We start from the raw sequence: 23,347 nt of genomic DNA, 5'->3' as shown, positions 1-23,347 counted from the left end.
GCCCGCGGCGGGGAGGGAAATGAAGGCGACATCGCGGGGTACGAGGCTCGCCTGTTGTTCCCCCGGCGACCTCCTGCCAACCCTAGTGCTTACGACCGCCTGGCCGCCCGCCAACCTTCTAACCTACATTCCACATTGGCCCGCTCCTATAAACACGCGCTGACTGGTAGCGGGGGAGGGGGAAGCAAGCCAGTGACGTATTGCGAACACGGCAAATTACTGTTATTCACCGGTGAGTCTAGCCTTTCACTAATCCCCAATCAGTACCCGACCACATCCGAATGTTCGCCGCTACTAATACATTAACTCATAGCGGTTTTAAAGTATTATTAATGGGTCCGCCTAGCAAAGGGGTGTACTTGTGTTGGTGAGGCGGGACGATAAGTGCGATTCTCGCTGGTGTTTCCAGCGCAGCACCGCCTCCAAGCGCAAGGCTATGGATCTCGTCGTGCACAGGAACACGTTGAGATCTGAGCGGTAACCACAATATTTTATGGCGTAGAAATGAATATAACGGTGGAACTAAGTCCCTTGAGTGCTTTTAAGAATCTGTACTGTTAAACTCATGTTTAAAAATGATTATGAAAACACTTAGCCCTTTTCACTCATCTGAAGAAAAAAAAAATAGAAACACAAAAACAGAATTCCCCATCCGACCTCCGCGTATTTTTAAATGCTTTTCGTAAATAGACAACGGTCACAACAAATTTTGAGCAGTTTTCAAATCGAATGGTTTCTCCTGAAGCTCTACACACCGTGTGTGTGTCCGGGTGGGCGGGGGCCTTAATAACACTGATCTATAACCAACCTTTCGTTTCATTTACGATTACACACAGATGCAAACTCACATTTGGTTTGGGGGGGGGGGGGGTAAGTGATAAAGAACGATTTTTCAATAATTTTATTGATGTATCATACCTGACCTAACATAACCAAATTTTTACCTTTAAGACATAACAAGAAAATTCTGATTTGCACGTGGCCTGTGTCATTCAGGCGTCTGACTCGAAGTCTATGAATATCATGTTTTTACCCATTTCGACCACGTTGCGGGTGGAAGGATGTCTCCCAAGAGTGCCACTATACGTCAGCAACCCATCGCCAACACCGTTACTTCAGCGCAGTGCCCTGGCCAATGCGAAATGGGGAAAAAAGGGGAGGAAGGGGACGGGGGTTGGAACCTCACTGCGTCGGTTAAAACATTTACGCAGTTTCCTAGGGCGAGCTACAATTCACCATCGCGGCCATATAGTTTCTCCGTAGGGGTGGGAGTGAGGGAGACGAATACTGACCCCCACTGACCCCCCTTTTTTTTCATGCCTAAACCTTATCCTGTCATGTCATGCGTTGAAAATTTTAATTTAAATTATAAATATGTATGATCTTAGTTTTGTGGGGGATATTTTTCTTCATATAACAGGCAGACTTTCAGCAAGTTTTACCAATACTCAATTATTTTCGCGAAAGTTGAACATACTTTGCCCATCCAATGTATCCTTCCAGGGATATGAATAAATTTTTGATAATTCTGGACCTGCTGATACTGTCTCTCCCTCCCTTGGGTAAATTTTCGTATTGTATTATAATTGTCTTTGTTTACTGAAACTGCATGAAGCTGCAGACATGAATTATTTTATTTTGCAATGAAGTTCGATCAACTTTACGCCGACTATAGGATGACGCACGTGTGTAAATTTATCAGTCGGTCACGTGGTTGGTGACCGGACATCAATGGTCTACGGACTGGGTTCATGACCAGCTCGCATACCTCTGTCATCTCTCTCACTTCCCGTAGCCTTCTTCCCACGAACCGCGAGAGTTCATAGGCAGGTTGAAGGTCATTATTTTATGTTGAGCTGCAACTCAGTTAAACATGTTGCTTTACTGAGTGGCTGAGCTTTCACAAAAAATATATTCTGCATATTTTTTTTGTATGATTGTCTGTCAAAAGTTGTATTAATAACTTCTTTTTTTTGTGCAGAGCAGATACGGATAATAGAACGGAATAAATACTGAAACTTTTGAAGCTTAAAGGCAATTATGCTGTCTACTACGTTAAGTTGTTCGCATTTCTTAAAAAAAAAAAAAAAAAAAATCTGCCAGAATGTTTTTAACAATATTACATATAAACCTAAAAAATTTAAACTTATTTATTCAACGTTAAAAATGCACTCTGCTAATTATAAAGAAAGTATGCTACGTAAACAATAAGCATGTACATATATGTATTTATAATTTAGTTTAAGATCAGCCAATCAAAAAGTCTGCACGTGTAACCGAGTGCAACGTTAATACAAAATAATATTTTTGGAACGGGACATTTCCCATTAGCACGACCCCCTACAAATGTGCGTAGCACAGTAGCGCCTGGAGTATATGTGACCCGTACAACGGAGATGGAACACGCGGAAAAAAACCCAAGCTTTTGCAAGTTCATGAACGCCCCTCGTGCCCTAAAATTATATAATTTTAATTTAATAAAAAAACCTTAGGAAACAGCTGAGCAAAATTATAAAGAAAAATACAAGTATTACCAGAGGTGGCACGAGGTGGTGAACAAGACAATTTGATACTCCCTGCACACAGGCAACTTGGGAGCTAGTGGATCGTTTAAATAGATATAGGTAAATGACAAATAAATTAATTACTACATAAGTATATTGGTGTATAGTTTTCCTGGTTTATTTAAAAAGAAGGGATGAAACGGTATGGTGTTCCCAGACGTTCGGGTAAGGTTGGGACACAACCGTGACCTAAATCGGCCGTATTCCAGAACTCTAATGGATGAAATGACATCGAGGATGGATCTCCCGTGTGACGGACTGGATGACTGACCTCGAGCGTCTGGCGCAGCGTGAGGTCCGGGAAGAAGATGTCTTGCTGCAGCACGTAGCAGATGCGGCGCTGCCAGCGCTTGCTGAGCGGCTCCTTGTTGAGGCGGATGCTTCCCGCGTCCAGCCTTGTGCGCCCCGACAGGCAGTTGAGCAGCGTCGTCTTGCCGCAGCCTGCCGACCAACAGCCGCCCGTGACCGCTTGCCCCCGCCACCACCACCCTGAACTGTGTTCCGTCGCACCTCCTCCGGAGATGGGGTGCCTCTCATTTCAGGTCTTGATTTTATATCGATATTAATCACTGATCAACATTTAGACTTTTTCAATTGTTTAACTTTCACGATATGAAAAATATATACAGCGCATACTTTTTAGCGTAATTAGCTGCCAAAGTTACATTTTGAACGTTTTTTGGGTTGTACAACTAAGGAGCAAGGGCGCCCATACTCGGGGGCAGGGGGGGGGGCGTGGCCCCCCCCCCCCTAGCTTTCAGGGAAGGAAAAAAAATATAGTGTAGTCAGGTGTTTTACTTTAAAGAAAATTATTTAAATTCGGTATTATGTAGAAGTGGTTCAACACGAAGATATTATTGTATATCGTTTTTTACATGTCTACTTCATTTTTTATGTTAGTTGAAGCATTAGTTTCTGCTGCTGCGATATAAAGTGTTGTGAACAGGGAGAAAACGCTGTTCAAGCGCAACGCCCGTGGCGAGTCATTCCCCTTCGTAATCCTGCCCAAGCTCACTCGATAACACAACACAACAGATTTAGACAAGTCAGAGTTAGACGACGCGACAGTTGACATGTACTTGTAGACGGCGAAATGTTTTGCTACTTTTTCGTCATAATAATGTGTATGTTCACAAATAACATCTCAAAACAGAGATTTTTCAATAGTCTTTAGGTCTACAGTTTTATGCATCTGGTCTAGATTTAGTTTAGTGTATTCAGTCAGTAAAGATAACTTAAGTGTAAATAAATCAGTGAAAAGTGTAAAGATAAAAACCATTGTTATTATGTAGTGTTTCTTAGTTTTCCTCATTCGTCACATCCGCTCAGAATATTCACAATTTTTAAGGTAAGCTAACACCTTTAAAGTTACTCAAATAAGAATTATTGATCAGAAAAGTCTACAACGTAAAATTTATGTTGGAATTTTGAATTTAGAGGAAAACCACTTTTTCCCCTTCAAAAGTGTTTAAAGGGATAAAGATTCCGCTACCTTCAGTAGACTCGGAAGCAATTTACACTGGAATCTCGATTTTAAGTACGCTCACGGTCGCTTGGATTGCATTCGTAAAATCGTTATCTTCATAAAATTTTAAACACCCCACCCCGTGAAGATACATGTTATAATTTATTGAACGGAGTATATATATATTATATAAAATAGTAAAAACAATGACTGCCGTCTGCCCTCTACCCTCCCCTGCGTTCCCCTTATTTTTTTTTAGCATTCCACAACTTGCCTCATTGCACGAGTGATATAAAAGTGACATCACAGCGACTAAACACAGTTGCACCACGCATTGCATCATGTTAACTTTTGTGTGGTGACAGTAGGTTGTCCGACATGCCTTTCTTGGATATCTTTCCTTTTCGTAAGACGCGTGCTACTAAAATAAATTTATATTTGAGTTTGAAAACTTGTCCACTCCTTGCCAGAGACGACTGAACACAGACGAGACTATCCAGGGTAGGGTTGATAAGCTGGAAGAATTCCCTGCCTTGCATTTTTATGAACTTCACCTTATCATATTTATCAGTTAATCTTTAACAGATCGGCTTGAAAAATATTAATGAACGCACTTTTAGTAACATAATCGAGGAGAACAAGCAGACAGTTCAGTGTACACCTGTATTGTTTCATAAAAGTGATCATAGGTAGGGATTGGAAAAATTCGCGGTTTCAATGACCACTAGGATATACTCCACGATTCTCTATGTACTCGGGCAAATATCACCTGGCTATTGGCTACCGACTCGGGACACCTGTTTATTGCGATTCTTATGATTCGATACTTCTTTTGTTGAGTGTTTGCCATTTGCTCAGAGTCCTTCAGGTAAATTGCGGTCCAATCACTGACGCAGCATTAAGCTAAACGAGTTTGGATTCCAGCCTGTCTCGAAAGGAATCCACGAATTTTTACGGTCTCTAATCATAGGCTTATTTGGTGAAGAAAAACGCTGCTCTGTAACGACAGACATTCATTAAAAACACAGTACATTTTAGTGCGAGAAGCCCTTGAATTTGTGATAGCCATAGGGAATTATTTGTTTGTATAGTAAGTTAAAAAAAGCTTAGTTAAAAATCCGCTCGTCACGTCTACTTGCTGCGTCACTTATACCATTTTTGAGCGTTTTTTACTGGGAAACCGATGCAGCGAAGGTAATGAATGCGACACATGTCAAGATAATGCCTAATGGCATGGGTTGCTGGATATTAGCGGAAAGTAGAGGAAGTAGCTAGGTACTCAATATCGTTTCTTTCTCTCAGGCTTCACAAGGTTTCAAGCTCAGTTGCTATGCTCACGAGCTGGAAATGTTGGAATGGGTAAGGAATGTTGAGTATAGTTCATTTGCGGTAAAATAAATATTTTTACGGCCTTGACATAATTTTTCAATCGAAGAAATTTCGAACTTTGCGACAAATAGTGTACCTAGTCCATTTTTTTCTTTTCGATTTTGAGTTTGATGACGCAATAACGTATACAATATTCACTAACGGTAAATGGATGTAGTATTAGCTTAAAAATATGAATACGCTGTGCATTAAAATTAAAATTTTTATATGTTTTCATAGTGTTTTTTTAATTTTTTATTAAATATATTTTGGTGTTAAATTTTCCGAATTTTAGATGGTTTCTGAAAAATGTATTCGTAAAATCGCGGCTTCGTTGAGTCCGGGCTCCGTAAAATCGAGGTTCTAATGTACTCTTAATTCTGAAGTTAAGTACTGAACATGTTATTTAAGGGTTTATCAGGGCCGTATTTACGCGCAGGCTATCTAGGCTGTAGCCTATGGGCCCGCACCACAAATGAGGGCCCGCACCACACGACACGAAAAAAAAATTATACTGCGACGTGGATCTTCTTATATTCTTAAAATATGCGACGACATAGTGTCCAGTTGTTTTGTGTGAATTAATTGCGCCGAACTAAACTCTTTTGTGGAAAGCTGATATGAGTTATGTCAGCATTTAGAAATTTTCGATTATTTTCATTGGTTTTGGTGTCACTTAATTCCTTAACCTCTAAATACTGTTTGGTTAAATTGTCTAGTTAAATAATAAACTAATTTTTTCTGCGCTTTTCTATCACTAAATAAACTTATAGTCCTCGACTACTGAATCCATCTGTGCTAATTCAAAATGATAAGCAATTATGATTCATATCGAAACATAGTAATATACATTTAATTGTGAAACAATTTTTGACTATAATTATAAGCGTAGTTCAGGTGTTACATTTAAAAACAACTGTTTTCTGACTGTGATAACATATTTAAATCGTTTCTCTCCCAAAGTTGAATCTTTTGACCAACACATTTAAACTTTATAATTATTTTAATTTAATTTGTACGCGACATTTATTTATGGGTAAAGAGAGCAATTAGTTGAAGGACTGTATTCTTGATATCCGTGTACCCGAGACGCTGCAAAAGTATAAGGACTGTATTCCTGCATTTTTGTTGCTAAAAATTCATTTGTTTCAATAAAATAGTTAATAATTAATTAATAAAGTAGCCAATATAGATTTTTATGGCGAATGAGTACTGTGGTCTAGTATTTTAGTAACAGGACAAAAATTTTTAATAGGGTCAGAACTGGAACTATTTTATGGCTAGTAACAAGCCGCAGTTGTCTTCCAAAATATTAAAAATACTTCATACCCCAAGTCTGGCCCCCCCCCCCCTAAAAATTATCATATGGGCGCCCTTGCTAAGGAGAACTTAATTTATTGCCGAACTGAAACTTTTTTAGGTTTAACTGCAATGCCACTGGCTACTTCAAGAAATGGTTTGAATTTCTTTCAGAAAATATTAATTAATTTTACCTGGCATTTCAAATTTTTCAAATTTGTTACGATTTTGACAGCCAAGAAACAAGAAATGAAATTTTGTGATAGAAATGCAAACTATATCATGAAGTAGCCAGTGGCATTGCAGTTAAAACTAAAAAGTTTCAGTTCTGCATTAAATTAAATTCTCCTTATTTGTACAACCCAAAAACGTTAAAAATGTAACTTTGGCAGCTAATTATGCAAAAAATATGCGCTGTATATATTTTTAATTTCGTGAAAGTTAAACAATTGAAAAAGTCTAAACATTGATCAGTGATTAATTTAAATATAAAATCATGACCTGAAATGGAAGGCACCCTCTTAAGACCCACGCGCAAAACTCTTAGGGCACACATGTACCCCTCCACCTCCCCTCTCCGCAATGAGAATCATATAGATGCACACCCCTTGCTTATTCTCCGGGTGGGTTATGGGGAACCCATCATGGTGAACAAAGATCACGGTACCTAATTACATATGTGGCGAACCCAATTTCAGGACACTTTTACGACACTTAACAACATTGAAGGTTTAGCATTATAATGGCTCTATAAACATTTGCGAAGGATGTAGGTAAACAAGACAAAAAAAACTTTTAAAAACAAATATTTGTTAGTTTGACGTGTGCAAAATTCAATTTATAGATGGAGTACAGTGACATTGATCTGGCATGCTACAAATTATAGGCAAATTATTTTTACAGGGGTAAAAAAAAATAAGAAAATTATTTTTTGTAACTTAATACAGACCCTTAAATTTTCTTAAAAATTTTATATACCACAGGATCATTATAATATAAGAAGCCTAACTAAACATAATCATACATATATTTACTATTCACACAAACGTACCGATTTTGAAGTTTAAAAAAAAAAAACAGATATCTTAAACATGTTTTTAAATGGACGTTCTCCAACTATTTTTATTTGAGGTGCTACTATAAACTGAAGTTTTTAAAAAAATGCTTCCAGCACTGTCGTTTTTGTTTTTCAAGAATTGACCTTCAGTTCCGCTGCTTTTCCCTGGATTTTGTGACCGGCAGACACCTTAATCCTGATGAATGGAGCGGTATTCGAAACCAAGTCTTATTGGAGCGCAATAACTCTAAAGAGAAATATAAATGCCCCAGTTTCTGGAAAGTAGGGCCTGCTGTTAAAGGAAAAGGAAAGTGCCAGGTTAGGTAGAGAGATAGAGAGAGAGATAGAGAGAGATAGAGAGAGAGATAGAGAGAGAGAGAGAGAGAGAGAGAAAGGAAATTTAAACTGTCATTAAAGTGACATTCCGGGACCACACGGGCTGTAAATAAAATCATACGTCAGAACTCCATAACTGTAGGTACATGTTCAGGACATGTAGATGAGGCAGATATGGCAATGCCATTCGGTCTGGAAATACTTATGTTTATCACTGGAGCAATTACTGTTCACAATAATCTGGATCACCTTGGATCCTTATTATGTGGAATGATAAGTCGACGACGGTACACAACACGCCATTCTTAAGAGTTGGGTATGTATCTTCTTGAAATGAAATTCCACATAACAATTTCTTCTGTTCAGGCGTGTAAGCAGAATTTAACTTGCGGGGTGGAGGGGAAGGGTGAGATAAAACTACTTTGCCCGCTGTTTGTTTTAAAATTCTTTCATATATATTTTTTTTGATTTCGCCTTTTCGTCTGTTTAGCGCTAGAGCCACTATTACTGTGCACGAGAGATGCACTGGATCCTTGTTATGTGGAAAGTTATACAGAAACACGTTTTCTGTACTTTTAACTAAAAAATACTTTTGGTACTAGTTGGCAAAAAAAATAGTTTTTATTACTACAAGAACAGATAACATGGTTAGGTGTTTTTTTTGTCATATATGAAATACGTTTTCCGAGATTATACTGAATGTTTCTTACGAAAATTGGCGAATTATTAGATATATTTTAAATTGACGTTTGATTCAAGCATAAGTTATTGAAAGCACTGAATATCCAACAGTATGCGCAGTTTGATACTGGTAGCGCAGTGGCGTAGCCAGGATTTGTGTATGGGGGGGGGGGGTTAAGAAGCATGCCCCCCCCCCCCCCCCGTATTAAAGCCGGGTGGTCCGGGGGGTCCTACCCCGGGAAAATTAGGATTTTGAGGTGTAAAATAGTTCTATTTTAGCAATCTCGGTACTTAAATTTAAATATTGTAATGGTAACAATTTTTTTTATTAATTTTTAATATGAAATTTGTTTGAGTGATGAATAAGAAATTAGTTAAAGATTTGGTGCTAAAGGGGGGGGGGGTTGAACCCCTAAACACCCCCCCCCTGGATTACGTCCCTGATTACAGTAACTCCAATGTGTTTTATTATTAAGCGTATTTATTTTTAAAAAACTATGGAATGTATGTGTGTGTGGTGTGATATTTAATTTAGAGCATTGCAATGTCATAATAACTTCCTAAATTGTTAAAAACAATAACAAATTATAATTAAGTACTTTTTTTTCTCGCCTAAATTGTTACGGAATATATTTTTTCCCCTTGTGGACACACTGGGTCAGTCGCTGGCGCGAAGCCAGTCGGCCAGGTTTCACAGTTTACAGTCTGCACGCGCTAACCACCGAGCCATGAATAAATAAGACTGTCTAAGCTGTACGCGTGGAGACGGCGTGCTGTGACGTAGATGAAGAAACACTATATACCTCGCCATCGCCACACTGTTCGGCCCTGCTGGCAGGGAGGCGAAGGGAGTGCAACTCACCCGAGGGCCCCATGACGGCGAGCAGCTCGCCAGGCCGCACCACGCCGCCCACGTCCTGCAGCACTGGCCGCTTGTCGAGGCGCGCCGTCAGCCCGCTGAACACCAGCTCCACGGGCTTCTGCGGCAGCTGCGCGCGCTGGTCCGGCCAGGGCAGGTGCAGCGCCGTGCTGGGCAGCGCGTCCACCCTGCGGCACGCGACACGCCGTTCCCAGCCCCGTTTCACTTTCAATCATACACTGGGTCGAATTGAATTGTTTGACGTGACAACGTCTAATAAATCGATGAACGCCGGCTGCACGCACGAAAAAGTGTCCCGTTACGCACATTGTCCCGTTACGCTGTGTCCCGTTACGCTCATTTTTCCGTTACGCTGTCGGCGAGTGCAGTAATAATAGGTTGTGTTACAATTGGCTAAAAAATTATGGTGATTCATATGAGTGATGATAGATATTTGATTACAGTTTATTCATATGAAAACTTGTTCATATTTATATTTAAACTTTATAGCTAAACGCCAGTTTTTAAAATTAATTACAAGTCATCTATACACGTGAACTGTATCGTCGACTGTTTATAAAGTGAAGTGAAAAGTTAATGTGGTTTTCATTGCTTATTACAACAACAATTTCGGCAATAATGGTTAATTATTCTTGCATTTAAAAAATCTGATTAATAGAATAATTTCAAGTATTTATTCTTTTATTATTAAAATAAAAATGATTCAATTTTATTCATAAAAGTATGCAATCATTATTTTCATCAATGTTTTGTTATGACGTTGTCACGTTAAACTATTGTCCGAAAACCGACTTTACAGACAACCAATTTTTTTTTTTTTTTTTTTTACAAATGTTCAATGTGTGCACCTTTAGTTATCCCAATTCTTCCCACACTCTGGTTAACAAGCAAGCCTCATAAAAACTGTGTCTCAACTCTGGCCAATCATTAGGTAGCGGCGGAACGTAGACACGATATTTCATAAAGCCCCTAAGGAAAATAAATCGCATGGTGTTATCTCAAGTGAACGCGGAGGCCAGCGAAAAAAAGAAAAGAGCTCTGTCGTCTCGACCATTACGACCAATCCAACGGTCAGGGACTTCGGTGTTCAAACACTCTCGTGCAAAAAATAATCGCACGTTGAAATGAAATTACAGATTCACTCTTAAAAATATCAAAAACACAATACGCTTTAAGATCAGGAGTCGCCATTTTGCGTAGGTGGCGCTGCAATCGAGAAAAAAAAAGTACTCGCGCATGCGCTTATCAAAAACTGTTTGAGTTACCTTGTGACCTTGAACAAAAACTCTCCAGCTCTTACAGTTGATACTATTAAAATTTAGGACTGGGACACACTTTTATGGACATTATGTATATTAATAACATAGCTACATTGTAAGAAGTAATGCATTACCGGGAAATCGAACAAGTGAAAATTAATTCACTTTATTTTAGTAGCCACATACTTTGTGGTGAGTCATACTAGAAATTTGGCATCTTATACTAATTTATATAGAAAATAATTTTTTTATTACGTAACAGCATTAAGTGTTTCTCACGCAATTTAAATGTCTGTTCTACCCCAACCACCTCTTCTTCCTTGACCATGCTTCTCTTTCCCTGCCTACTTGCTTGCATATTTCATGATTTTCGTACCCCGCATGAAAGAGCCCAGGGACTTTGCAGGTTGTAACTGGGCCCAACTTCTAGTTTTAGTCTATTGTTAAGAGTGAGGGAAGTTAGTCATGGCGCCAATCGCTGCCATGGCTGGCCAATCCCCTCCTAGCACATGATGCATGCGACCCTTCCGGCATGGCCACTTCACTTAAGCGGTTGTACGCTGAAAGACAGTTCAAATACCCACCAGTTAGGTGCCTTGCGCTTAGAGGTGACGGAGCATCTGATGCGCGTGTCAATACCACCCTTAGCGCATCACCGCTTCTGTGATCGGAGACGAAGAACACAGCGTTTTACCAGATGCTGATTTTGGGCATCTGTCAATGGCTCTTCAGTTCTCTTCGGCGTGAGTTAAGATCAGACAAAATACATCAACGAATGTATATTTAGTTTTCTGATTTACGAATAAGCGGTATTTCCAAACATATTGTCTCCGATTCACAGCACTAACACTATCCCGTGTAAACATTTTTTTCTCACAATCCCCCAAAAATTATATTGAAAATAAATTATTTAAATTTTATGCTCCAAACGGAGCCCCTCTCCTTTCAAAATGCACTGAAATATCGCTCACTGTCTTCTTTCACGTCATCGATACTTCCATTAACGTTGGTAATTAATTTTTCAGAAAGTAAAGAGTTGGGAGCAATTAGCGCGGGGTCGGCTGCGGGCGACGATGCGATTCGATCCCGGATCGCGCGCGAGTTATCGACTCCGCGCGAGGTATCGACTCCGCGCGAGTTATCGACCCCACGCGAAGGCCGGAGACGCGTACTCTGGCGGAACGGCCACTGCGCATGCGCTGAGCTGTCCAGCACTTCGGTGTGAGAGCGAGTTTTTAGAGGGAGAGAAGTAGAGGGAGGGGAGACGTTAGAGCGACTCGTGCCAACGGTACGAGCGTTATGGTATGGCGCACATTGCGTTTCTAGTACAGAGTCGGATATAAATTTTAAATAATAATTGAAGTGGTGATAGCCAATGTAAAAATCAATAATCGTGGAACTGAAGCGTAAATAAATATTAATAAAAATAAGAAAACAAGCTGAGACTAACTGTTGTGAAAAATTGGTTAACATTTAAATAAAATGCCCCACATGGAGTAAGGATAAAATGAAGAGTAACAGGTAATGGACAAAAGAAGACCGAAAATATAGGGGGAGAGGCAGCTCAGGGCGACGAAACGAAGACAACACGGGCGAATACAGCAGGCTTCACATGGCGAAACAGTTCCAAATTTGCTGCGAACCGTTTTCATCGTCACGCACGCTTCCAAACTGGTTGTTGGGGTTTTAGTTAAATTAATTAAATTACTTCATTCTTTCTGCGGAACTTTCTTCGAGGTTACCTATAAATATTAATTTTTGTGTTACTTATTTATCTGGGTTATTTTATTTATCAGTCATACTTACGTATTCTGCAACAATAAATTTAAAGAATATCCACAGATAAACAAAATTGGTTAAGTATTCAATTCCAACAACAAAAACTCTTTTACCGGGATACAGTTTTTGTTTGGTGGATTGGTAAATGGGTCTGTTAATCTTTCTCACAGGTTTTGCAATATATCCACAATCTCAGTTTTGAATAAAGTCTCCAGATTTTTGCTCTCGAAAATAGTACCAGTTCCATCTATCTTGTTCTTATCTCCATCTTTATTCTATGGTGGCACGCATTTCCCAATTGCCATGCCTAGCAACACTTTAAACTTGTTTAGAAAACACTTTTGATGGAACAAGAGTGGCAGAAGTTACGTGGACCATCGGTAGGTACCAGTTTTGAGAAGTGTTAAATTTGAGACAAGTTACGTGAAAAGACTTCGTGCACTGTAAGTTCAGTTTTTTAAAAATACCCCTTGATGTTGTGTGTGCGTGTACCATAAATTTCGGCGCGCGTGAAACTGAAGTGCAACTGTACCTTGGATCGCAAGAGCAAAGTCCGCAACAAGTCACAGGCTGGAAGCTCCGCTGACATCGTCCACACAACCCACAAGTCAGATGCCAACACAGCAACCGAAAGACGCCATATTGGATTCAACATGTTTTTTTTGTTTTATAAATTTTTTATCGAGAATTATTGACAATTTATCGTACTTAATCAAACGAAATTCCTGACGTAAACATAGTAATTGGCTGCAAATAAAATGTTTCCTTGTGACTCATTGGTGTTTAGTGTAAATGCATTTTTAAGAATGACTACAACTGTGATAAAATTTAAAATAATAATTCTTTCCATAACATTTTTTTAATATGCGCTCTTTATCTTAACGAAGGTAAACTGTCAATATCATACGAATCGAAAATTGAGATATTACAGTCTGCGTTGCACCTTCCAGCTCAAATTGTAGACCTTCCAAACTCCTAAACCAAAATTTAAAAAAAAAACTAATTTCTTCTGCGTGTGTTATTACCGCATAAACAGAACTCGGAAGTCAAACTACGGGGTAGCTTTTACGAAGATGCAAGCTATACGAGTTGAATTCTTGGTCGACAAGTCCGTGTATGTAAGTACTGCGATCTGTAAAGGCCTGTCCACGCGCAACGTTTTGTACACAGTTTTGACTGCGCAGGCAAAACTGTGCAAACAAAAGGTTGCAGTTTAGCCGTGTCCACACAACACAGTTTGCAGCCAAGTTTTATCCTATCAGTTGCGAGAATTCCTTACTTTGGCCAATTCTTTCCGGTATACCGACCTCAAAGAATTAATGTGAGTGTGTTTTTTTTTTGTGATTTTATCTCTGTTAGCCGCGATTTCAACCTCTTTGTATTTTTGCACAAGTGCTTCATACGCTTGACATTTTTTGTCCCTATCGCTATATTCTTTTGATTTGACCCGCCACACACACGGAAATGACTTGTACAGACCAATGAACTCTGTTGGAAATTCACGTGAACACTGTCGCAAATCGGTCATCGTTGAACAGATTACACTGTTCCGGCACAAATACCGAGGGAGAACTGAGCCCCGTGTACGGAGAATACGGAGGAAGTGTCCACACGCTACGACAAGTCTGTGCAGGTCGACTAAACTGCGCGGACATAAATGCTCTTGGCCAGTTTTCCTTCTCCGTGTTCCGTCTCCGCGCAGTTCACAAAACTGCGCAGTTTTCCTGTCTACACGCTACGTCTTGTCTACAACGATGTGACCTGCGCAGGTAAATCGTTGCTGAAAACGTTGCGTGTGGACCGGCCTCAAGAGCGAGTGCGCGCCACTCCCCCACCCAGGCGGTCGCGGCGCAGCAAACAAGAGACGACAGTCTCGATGGCTGAACCGTGTTCCCGGACAGACACGAGCCCGAGAGCCCGCGACGAACAACCATCCCGTTTGTTTGCGGCTCACGGTTTGGCGACCATCCTTTTCGACGACCGATGCCTCTCTGAAATAAAAAAATAAATAAAAAATACGTACACTGATGCTACAAAACTTGTTTAATTTTTGACGTGCAAACAATCTGAACTCTCTCGGCATCCGGCGTTCGGTAGGAGTGATTTCGTGAATGGAACCACGGTGCTGCCATCTGTGGCAGAAGGCGTGAACCAAAGTTCGCAAAGCCAACTAGAAACTATATATGTATTTTTTTAACTGTTTAACGCATTTTTATCAAGATGGGAACAATTAAAAAAATCGTCGAAAATCGGGTCCAAAGCCGAGGATTAGTATTTTATTCAAGTATTATTTCGCTTTCCATTATATAGTATAAAATTTCGCTGTGCAAATAGAACGATTCGATAGCCAACGTAACTGCTCCAGCAACGAATTCTAGCGGCGGGTGCGGAAGCTAAGGGTGATTCGCGTCAAGAAATGTAGTTGAAAACACAACTTGCGTATGTATTTAACACGCTCGGCATTATTCTAAAGAATTCTACGTTAGATTTCATGACAGATTATCGTACTATAAGTGTATTTGCAGTTTGAAAACACACGAACTAGCTCGTTACCGAGGTTAGATGTTACACATATCTGGCGAACAGTGAAAGACTCTCTCTCTTTTTTTTTGTAGTGTTAGCCTACTACCACTGTTATTTGGTCCAAGGTACCTTTGAATTGATGTGCATAACACCAAAACAAACGTTTTTTGATGTGACAACGTCTAATAAATCGATGAACGCCGGCTGCACGCACGAAAAAGTGTCCCGTATCGCACATTGTACGCTTGCGCCGCATCTATCTCTCTTCCACTCGATTGGAACAACCATCGATTTGACTTTTTCGAGGTACATTAAACTTGAAACACTCCCATTCGTTTCCTACTTTTCATATCATCGTCCTATCCTTAACAGAATAACACAGATTGGAAGAAGTTAAATAGCAAATATGTATAAAAGTTATAGTTAAAATAATCTGTTCGTTAAAGTAATAAACATATTTGAATTAATGAGTGCAAATAAAAGTAAATTTATCAATTAAATTGTAGATTTCATTTCACTCCTTCTTTGTATCCATACAAAATAGTGATAATTCAATAAAAATGATTCAATTTTATTTATAAAAGTATGCAATCATTTCATCAATGTTTTGTAATGACGTTGTCACGTTAAACTATCGTCTGTAAACCGACTTTACAGACAACCAATTTTTTTAAATTTAAGAACACTTGTATTTGGATAACATGGACTAACAACGTCCGATCGTCAGCAGACCGTAGCTCTGTTGGATGCACGCCGGCTTTCGGTCCCGAGTCAAGCAAAGGTGTAGGATTGTATTGTCTATAACTTATTCGTCACAAAACTATGTGGAAATGTCAATAAAACCATGGAATATTACAAAAGAATGTAAACAAAAAGAATGTATAAAATCATCGACGAGCTAAACAACATGACTTCTGTGAAGTCGTTACCGTTTAGAATTGAATTTTATGTTATTTAATTGCTACAACTTTAATAATACTGTCAACAGACTCTATGTTATTATCTTTGAAAATCCCGTAATGTGTTATCACAACAGCTAGTCAATGTTAACATCAGCCATTACATAACGTTATATACTATGCTTTAACACAGCCAAATATTTAAAATCAAGCGACAGATAATCTTTATGGACTAAAAAATCTGTTGCAACAGGATGGCATCTTGCGGGTCCTATATCTCTCCCTCTTGAACTAAAATATCGGCTATTTCTTCACCGAAAGCGTTGCCCTGCCACACTACAAAAAATAATGTAAATGGAACAGAATTAATCATGAAAATTACAGGTATTTGTAAATTTGTACATTTACATGAAAGTAACCGCATAGCTACAAAATAATGTTTGCAGTAATACTGAGTTCGGATTATTATTCGGGCATTTATGCTTTATGTTGTCCCAGTATCTGTATTAGTTCCATGAATAGCTTTCCAGTATTAAATGCGCAAATCAATAAGCATAATACAACAAAATAATGTCCAATTATTGTGGAATATTCAATTTTTCTCCCGATGATTTAAATCACTGAACACAATCTAACTTTACACACGAATTTTTGTAAGCGTGACGAGAAATATTCAGTGTTATTTCCAAAAAGCGTGATTCATACACGCAAAAATAACCATAGCGATGTGTTGTACAAATTTCCAATAGTTTTCTTGTGGCGTTACAAACTGTCTCTTGGCAAATGACAGGTCACGAGGCAGGCGTCAGCCGAAACTCTCGCCGAGCGGCTACATCGATCGGCCGGGTCAACGGTGACCCTGTGCGGCCTCGCGGAGGTCACGTGGGGTCGTTCACCCCTACCCACCCCTCCAGATACACCCTCTGGAGGCTGATGCCCAGCTGTCGGCGTCGCACCAACAGGGGCCGAGAGCTCGTTATTTCACGTTCCTTTGAAATACTGTCCACTTCGTCGAGGCTATTTTAGCATGCTAAAAAACAACAACTGATAAGCTAGAATTCTCTCACGAAATGGCATTGTTTTTGAATAAAACTTTCGGATGAACCAGCTATATTAAAAAAAAATAATTTAACTTTGGTTTTTCTGGGAAAATATTTTGATTTAAAACTTTAAGAAAAATTTAATACACACGTATTATGTACTGTTTTTCAGCCCATACACGTGTGTGTGTATATATATATGCAAATGTAGTATTTTTTATATCTCATTGGAAAATCCACGCCTATAGACACTGTACAGCAACGGGCCCGTTCGAAAACGGATTGGTTTGTACGAACGCATAGCCCTTCGTGCCATTATTCTTCCCAGATATTATATTTTTGTCACTCTGACAAGTGATCGAAATAAAATAGTAAAATATTCGTGGCTACTATTAACCACAATCGCTATGGGTGTAGGTTGTTTTGGATTTTACTTCAAATATTTAGTGTTTCATACGAATCAGAGTTAGGGTGAAAAACAGAAGCAAACGTAAGCGCAGAACGTCGCGGAATTATTTACGGATTTAGGCCACAGGCACGCGACAATCAGAACTACGTCATTGGATTGTTTTTTTTATCTCAGAAAATTGTTACGTTACATTAATTCTGCAAACGCTTCGATCTTCGTTATTCCTCATTTAGACCAAACAGATTTCGCAGGTCCTTCAGAACTTCTAAACTTGCCTGTGATGGGGTGGTTCAAAGTTCAAACGAAACCAGAGCTTAAAAAGATGGTCGTACGTGAGACGTGCACCAGCAGAAAATTTCAAAAAGTAAATCCAGTACCGTGACTGACTGACTTGAGAGCCAACGCACAGCCTGAACCATAAGTCCTAGAGGTTTTAAATTTTCAGGAAATATTCCTTAATTACCCTAGGGATGCACTAAGGAGGGATCTTTGTAAAAATTCCATTCCTAAAGGGTTGAAAAGGGGCTGTAAAGCTTACATGAAGCGAAAAAACCACCAAATGACTCGATCATTACGAATTCCCAGGAACTATAGATCTACGGTATTGAAATTTGGCTCGTGTATTCATTTTATACGTAGACATCCGCTAACAAAGGATTTTACGAAAATCAGCCCCAAGGAATGTTTCGGGGGTACTAAAGATAACATTTTTCCCTCTTTTTCAATTCTGTTGCATTTTTGTTGCTTTCTTTATCTCCGAGGCAACAGCTATTGTATTGTTGATGCATTTTGCGTCCTCTGGCGACATATTTTAAAATGTTAATTTTTCACTCACTTTCAGATCTTAATTGGCCAAACAAGAAAAGTTACGCATTACACAGTACAGAATAATTGCGTGTTATGCTGTTTTTTTTACCACGCGATTAAAGACCATTCCTGGTAAACACCGAAACTAAAACATTAACATACAGTTCAGTTCCGAGCTGACAACCAACGATTACCGTGTAAACTGAGAATCACTTCCTTCTCAGTAAATTATATGTTTTTAAATATGTCTATTTAAACACATTATTTAATACTAGTTCAGCTGTGTCGTGAAACCGTGATCTTACTTCTCCAACTCATTGAAATCCAACTCTAAATCACCAAATAGCCGTATGTATGTATTTAGAACCCTGGATTGGTCCCTCGCTAATTATCCGCCTTGAATAGCGAGTTGGAACGCGGTTACTGTTGTAGGTGATTGTGTGCGTGGGGGGTGGAAAGGCGGTGAGATGTGAGTTGTAGAGGGAAGCAGTGATGAAGGGTGAGGGGTGGTGGCGGCGAGGCGCAGTCTCTAGTGCCCTTGAACTTGCAGGAAGTCCTGCCGGAAGGTAGCCCTTCCCTACATTCCTGCTGCGGCGAGGCGCGCAGCGGAAGGGACGCGACCGGAAGCGCAGCCGGGCCGACGTAACCGCTGGCGATTAATTCGTCTGCGTGTTCGTGTTGCAGTGGCGCGCGTGAGCGGGCGATAAGGGCCACGCTGCCTCGCGCTTCAGATGCCTCATCACCTCTACGCCCCCGGCGCTGTCCTAACGTGATTTAGTTGTTTTTTTTCACCCATGATTTGAACTGAACTCATGATATAGCCAAGCGTGGATGTTAACGACCGAGTTTATAGAGGTAATAAGTGTTTATTTAATGGTTTCGAATAGGTACTTCATGGGCCGACTTATATTTCAAAACTAGCATGAACTAAGAGCATGTAATAATAACTAGGTGTACAGTTTTGAATTATGCGTTTGTATATAGCCCCTTACGTAAAACCGTTTAGTGTTATGAATTAATTTTAATTTTACAAAAATTAAAAAAAAAGTTTACTACAGAAAAAAAATATAAACTAAAGATATAAAAAATTAATTTTTACAACAAATAAAAACGGTATACAATAATTACAATTTTGATCTAGGATTGGAATATAAATAGACCTTACGGTATTCTACAAACCATTAAATAAACACTTATCAATTAAAATAAATTTGTAAACAAGTACCATGGTTATAACAAGTATTCATTAAAAATATCAAGAAAAAGCACGAACTGACAGAAGCAATGCAATTTGGAATTCTACTCCATTAAACATAACAGGCGGAAACATTACCGACGTTCAGACTTGTACCGTTTGTGTTCTCTTAGCGTGCAGACGCCAACAAGAAATCTCGAACAGGGTTCTTCGACCATATTATGGTCTTCCGGATTTCTGAACAATGTTCGACAGTTTGTGGGCAGATGGCAGGCTGAAGAGATGTCCCGCCCGCGTGGCATGACTTAAATTAATTCAATCGTCTGTTACCAAAAGTTTGGAGCCCATTGTTATGTATATATTTTTAAGGTGCTCGTCTGGTCCGGGGAGTTTTTGTGTCGGTGAGGCGGGATGATAAGCGCGACGCTAGCTGGTGCTTCTAGCGCGGTGTCGCCTCTGAATTGGCGCGCAGTCTTCTCGTCGTGCATAGAGCAACTATGAGATTTGAGAGACAACCATGACACTACCTAGCGGATATATGAAGATTAAGGTGAAATGCCAGTCCCTTGAGTGCTTTCAAGAATCTCTACCGGATGTTTCATGTTAAAAATTTATACTAAAAACACGTATCGCAGACATTTTCACGCTTATAAAAATACATTTTAAAAACGAAATATAGAAACAGAACTACCTATCAGCCCTCAGCGTTTTCCTAAATGTTTTTCGAAAACAAACCACTCGGATAACTTGAGCAGTTTTCAAGTCACGTGTTTTTTTTAAAAAATCTAAAACTCTGCACACTGTATTTGAGCCAGGTAGGCAAAGGTCTTAACCATAAAAAAGTATATAGTTTCATAATCACGCTGGAATCAACACTACAAGGGTTACACAAATGCTACAGTATTTTAAAAAATGGACACTACTAGATATTATCAGCTGCGAACGCTATTTTGCCACGTCAACTTTTTTTTCCTTTCATTATTATTCATTAGAGACTTAACACGGAACTCTGACCAGTAATGTCGGGGAAGGACTTGGTTATGGTGTATAGGTAGTAAGGAACCAGACCAGCTTTTTCCTGCATTATCTTCAGGGAAAATCCGAGATAAGGTTAGCTGAAACAATATTCGAACTCCTTGCGAGAGAGGTGGGCGGTGTTGTGCCCTTGTTGCGCGCGGAGCCGCCTGCCCGAGTAACTGACCTGCCTCAAAGGCGCGAATACCCCCACCCCCCTCCTCCAAGGCGCCCCGCGGGAAGACACGCCGTTGTTGGCGATAACAAGGAGGAGGCCGGGGAAACACGCGGAGGAGGCAGAGGCGCGAAGGCGTTGGTCGACGACCCCCGGAGGTGTCGACGACGGCGCCATCGCGTCAATCAATCCTCCCCTCTCCACCCCCCTGAGAGGAGGGGGTGAGAGTTGATTGGCATCGTGCGAGGGGCGGGGTCCTCCGTGGCCGTGAACTCGGGCGGATCGAGTCCGACCTCCCACCTCCCATCAGTCCAGCTCCCAGCTCAGGCTGCTCAGCCCGAGCTGACAGTCTGGACTGAACTGAAGCCTCCCACACACACCATCAGTCCAGCTCCCAGCTCGGACTGCTCAGCCCGAGCTGACAGTCTGGACTGAACTGAAGCCTCCCACACACACCATCAGTCCAGCTCCCAGCTCAGGCTGCTCAGCCCGAGCTGACAGTCTGGACTGAACTGAAGCCTCCCACACACACCATCAGTCCAGCTCCCAGCTCGGACTGCTCAGCCCGAGCTGACAGTCTGGACTGAACTGAAGCCTCCCACACACACCATCAGTCCAGCTCCCAGCTCAGGCTGCTCAGCCCGAGCTGACAGTCTGGACTGAACTGAAGCCTCCCACACACACCATCAGTCCAGCTCCCAGCTCAGGCTGCTCAGCCCGAGCTGACAGTCTGGACTGAACTGAAGCCTCCCACACACACCATCAGTCCAGCTCCCAGCTCAGGCTGCTCAGCCCGAGCTGACAGTCTGGACTGAACTGAAGCCTCCCACACACACCATCAGTCCAGCTCCCAGCTCAGGCTGCTCAGCCCGAGCTGACAGTCTGGACTGAACTGAAGCCTCCCACACACACCATCAGTCCAGCTCCCAGCTCAGGCTGCTCAGCCCGAGCTGACAGTCTGGACTGAACTGAAGCCTCCCACACACACCATCAGTCCAGCTCCCAGCTCAGGCTGCTCAGCCCGAGCTGACAGTCTGGACTGAACTGAAGCCTCCCACACACACCATCAGTCCAGCTCCCAGCTCAGGCTGCTCAGCCCGAGCTGACAGTCTGGACTGAACTGAAGCCTCCCACACACACCATCAGTCCAGCTCCCAGCTCAGGCTGCTCAGCCCGAGCTGACAGTCTGGACTGAACTGAAGCCTCCCACACACACCATCAGTCCAGCTCCCAGCTCAGGCTGCTCAGCCCGAGCTGACAGTCTGGACTGAACTGAAGCCTCCCACACACACCATCAGTCCAGCTCCCAGCTCAGGCTGCTCAGCCCGAGCTGACAGTCTGGACTGAACTGAAGCCTCCCACACACACCATCAGTCCAGCTCCCAGCTCAGGCTGCTCAGCCCGAGCTGACAGTCTGGACTGAACTGAAGCCTCCCACACACACCATCAGTCCAGCTCCCAGCTCAGGCTGCTCAGCCCGAGCTGACAGTCTGGACTGAACTGAAGCCTCCCACACACACCATCAGTCCAGCTCCCAGCTCAGGCTGCTCAGCCCGAGCTGACAGTCTGGACTGAACTGAAGCCTCCCACACACACCATCAGTCCAGCTCCCAGCTCAGGCTGCTCAGCCCGAGCTGACAGTCTGGACTGAACTGAAGCCTCCCACACACACCATCAGTCCAGCTCCCAGCTCAGGCTGCTCAGCCCGAGCTGACAGTCTGGACTGAACTGAAGCCTCCCACACACACGATCAGCCATGCGGTTGCTGTTGCCGTTGGACGTATCTTCATCGTAGAATATGGAAAAAAAATATCTTTGGATGTTGCAGTTGCACTTTTAGTTAGAAAAAGGGGGGAAAAAAATAAGAAGTAGCAAATCAATCAAAGAGCATAAACAAAGATGTCTGCCACAGAACTCAGCTGATGGACCAATGGACTTACAGTTCGAACTGGCGAGACGCTGTTCCTATCCACACGACAGTTCGGACCGAGGGCTCTCGACCCACGGTCCGATGTGATGGGAGCCATCAGTTCGCCAGTCCAACAGTTCCGACTGATCAGTCCACTATACATGCATACACACGGCAGTTCCGACTGGTTAGTTCGAATTATCAGTGGCGGGAAGATAAGCGCGACGCTCGCTGGTTGCTTCAGTGGCTAGGCTTTGGACTGGCGCGCAGTCTTCTCGTGGATACGGCAGCTATGAGATTTGAGCTGTGACCATAACAGTATGTGACAGGGGAATGGAGATAATAGGTGTAATGCGAAGCCTTTGAGTGATTTCAAGAGTCTCTACCGGGTTGTTTCATGCCTAAAAAGTATTCTTAAAAAAAAAGCGTTTCAGATACTTTAACTCTTCTCAAAATACATTTAAGAAACGAAATACGGAAACAGAACCAATCAACCGCCCTCAGCGTATTCCTAAGTGATTTATTTTCTTGCCCTTAAGTACTTATATCTGATATCTTGAGCAGTTTTTAAATCGCGTGGTTTTTTTCTGGAGCTCTGCACACTGTAGGTATACGTGGCCAGGAAAAATGTGGTAAAAGGGGGGGGGGGGGGGGGCTTTCCCTTAAAGAAAAGTATTACAACTGTAAT

The 23,347-nt window shown here is 41.4% G+C and overlaps 1 protein-coding gene across 5 annotated transcripts in view; it reads right to left on the bottom strand.

Annotated features, from left to right (window-relative positions):
* Positions 1-23,347, bottom strand: part of LOC134542563 (uncharacterized) — a 516,727-nt gene that overhangs the window by 28,653 nt on the left and 464,727 nt on the right. For all 5 annotated transcript variants that reach the window (XM_063386927.1, XM_063386929.1, XM_063386928.1 and 2 more), the window contains exons 2-3: positions 9,633-9,817; positions 2,836-3,005 (exon numbers count right to left, since the gene is read on the bottom strand). In XM_063386927.1, the coding sequence (XP_063242997.1) occupies positions 2,836-3,005; positions 9,633-9,817 (355 nt within the window). The remainder of the gene's footprint in view (positions 1-2,835; positions 3,006-9,632; positions 9,818-23,347) is intronic.

Source organism: Bacillus rossius (assembly GCF_032445375.1).
Source record: "Bacillus rossius redtenbacheri isolate Brsri chromosome 9 unlocalized genomic scaffold, Brsri_v3 Brsri_v3_scf9_1, whole genome shotgun sequence".
NCBI lineage: Eukaryota > Metazoa > Arthropoda > Insecta > Phasmatodea > Bacillidae > Bacillus > Bacillus rossius.
The sequence above is the reverse complement of the archived record's forward strand: the minus strand, read 5'-3'. Positions and strand labels throughout refer to the sequence as shown.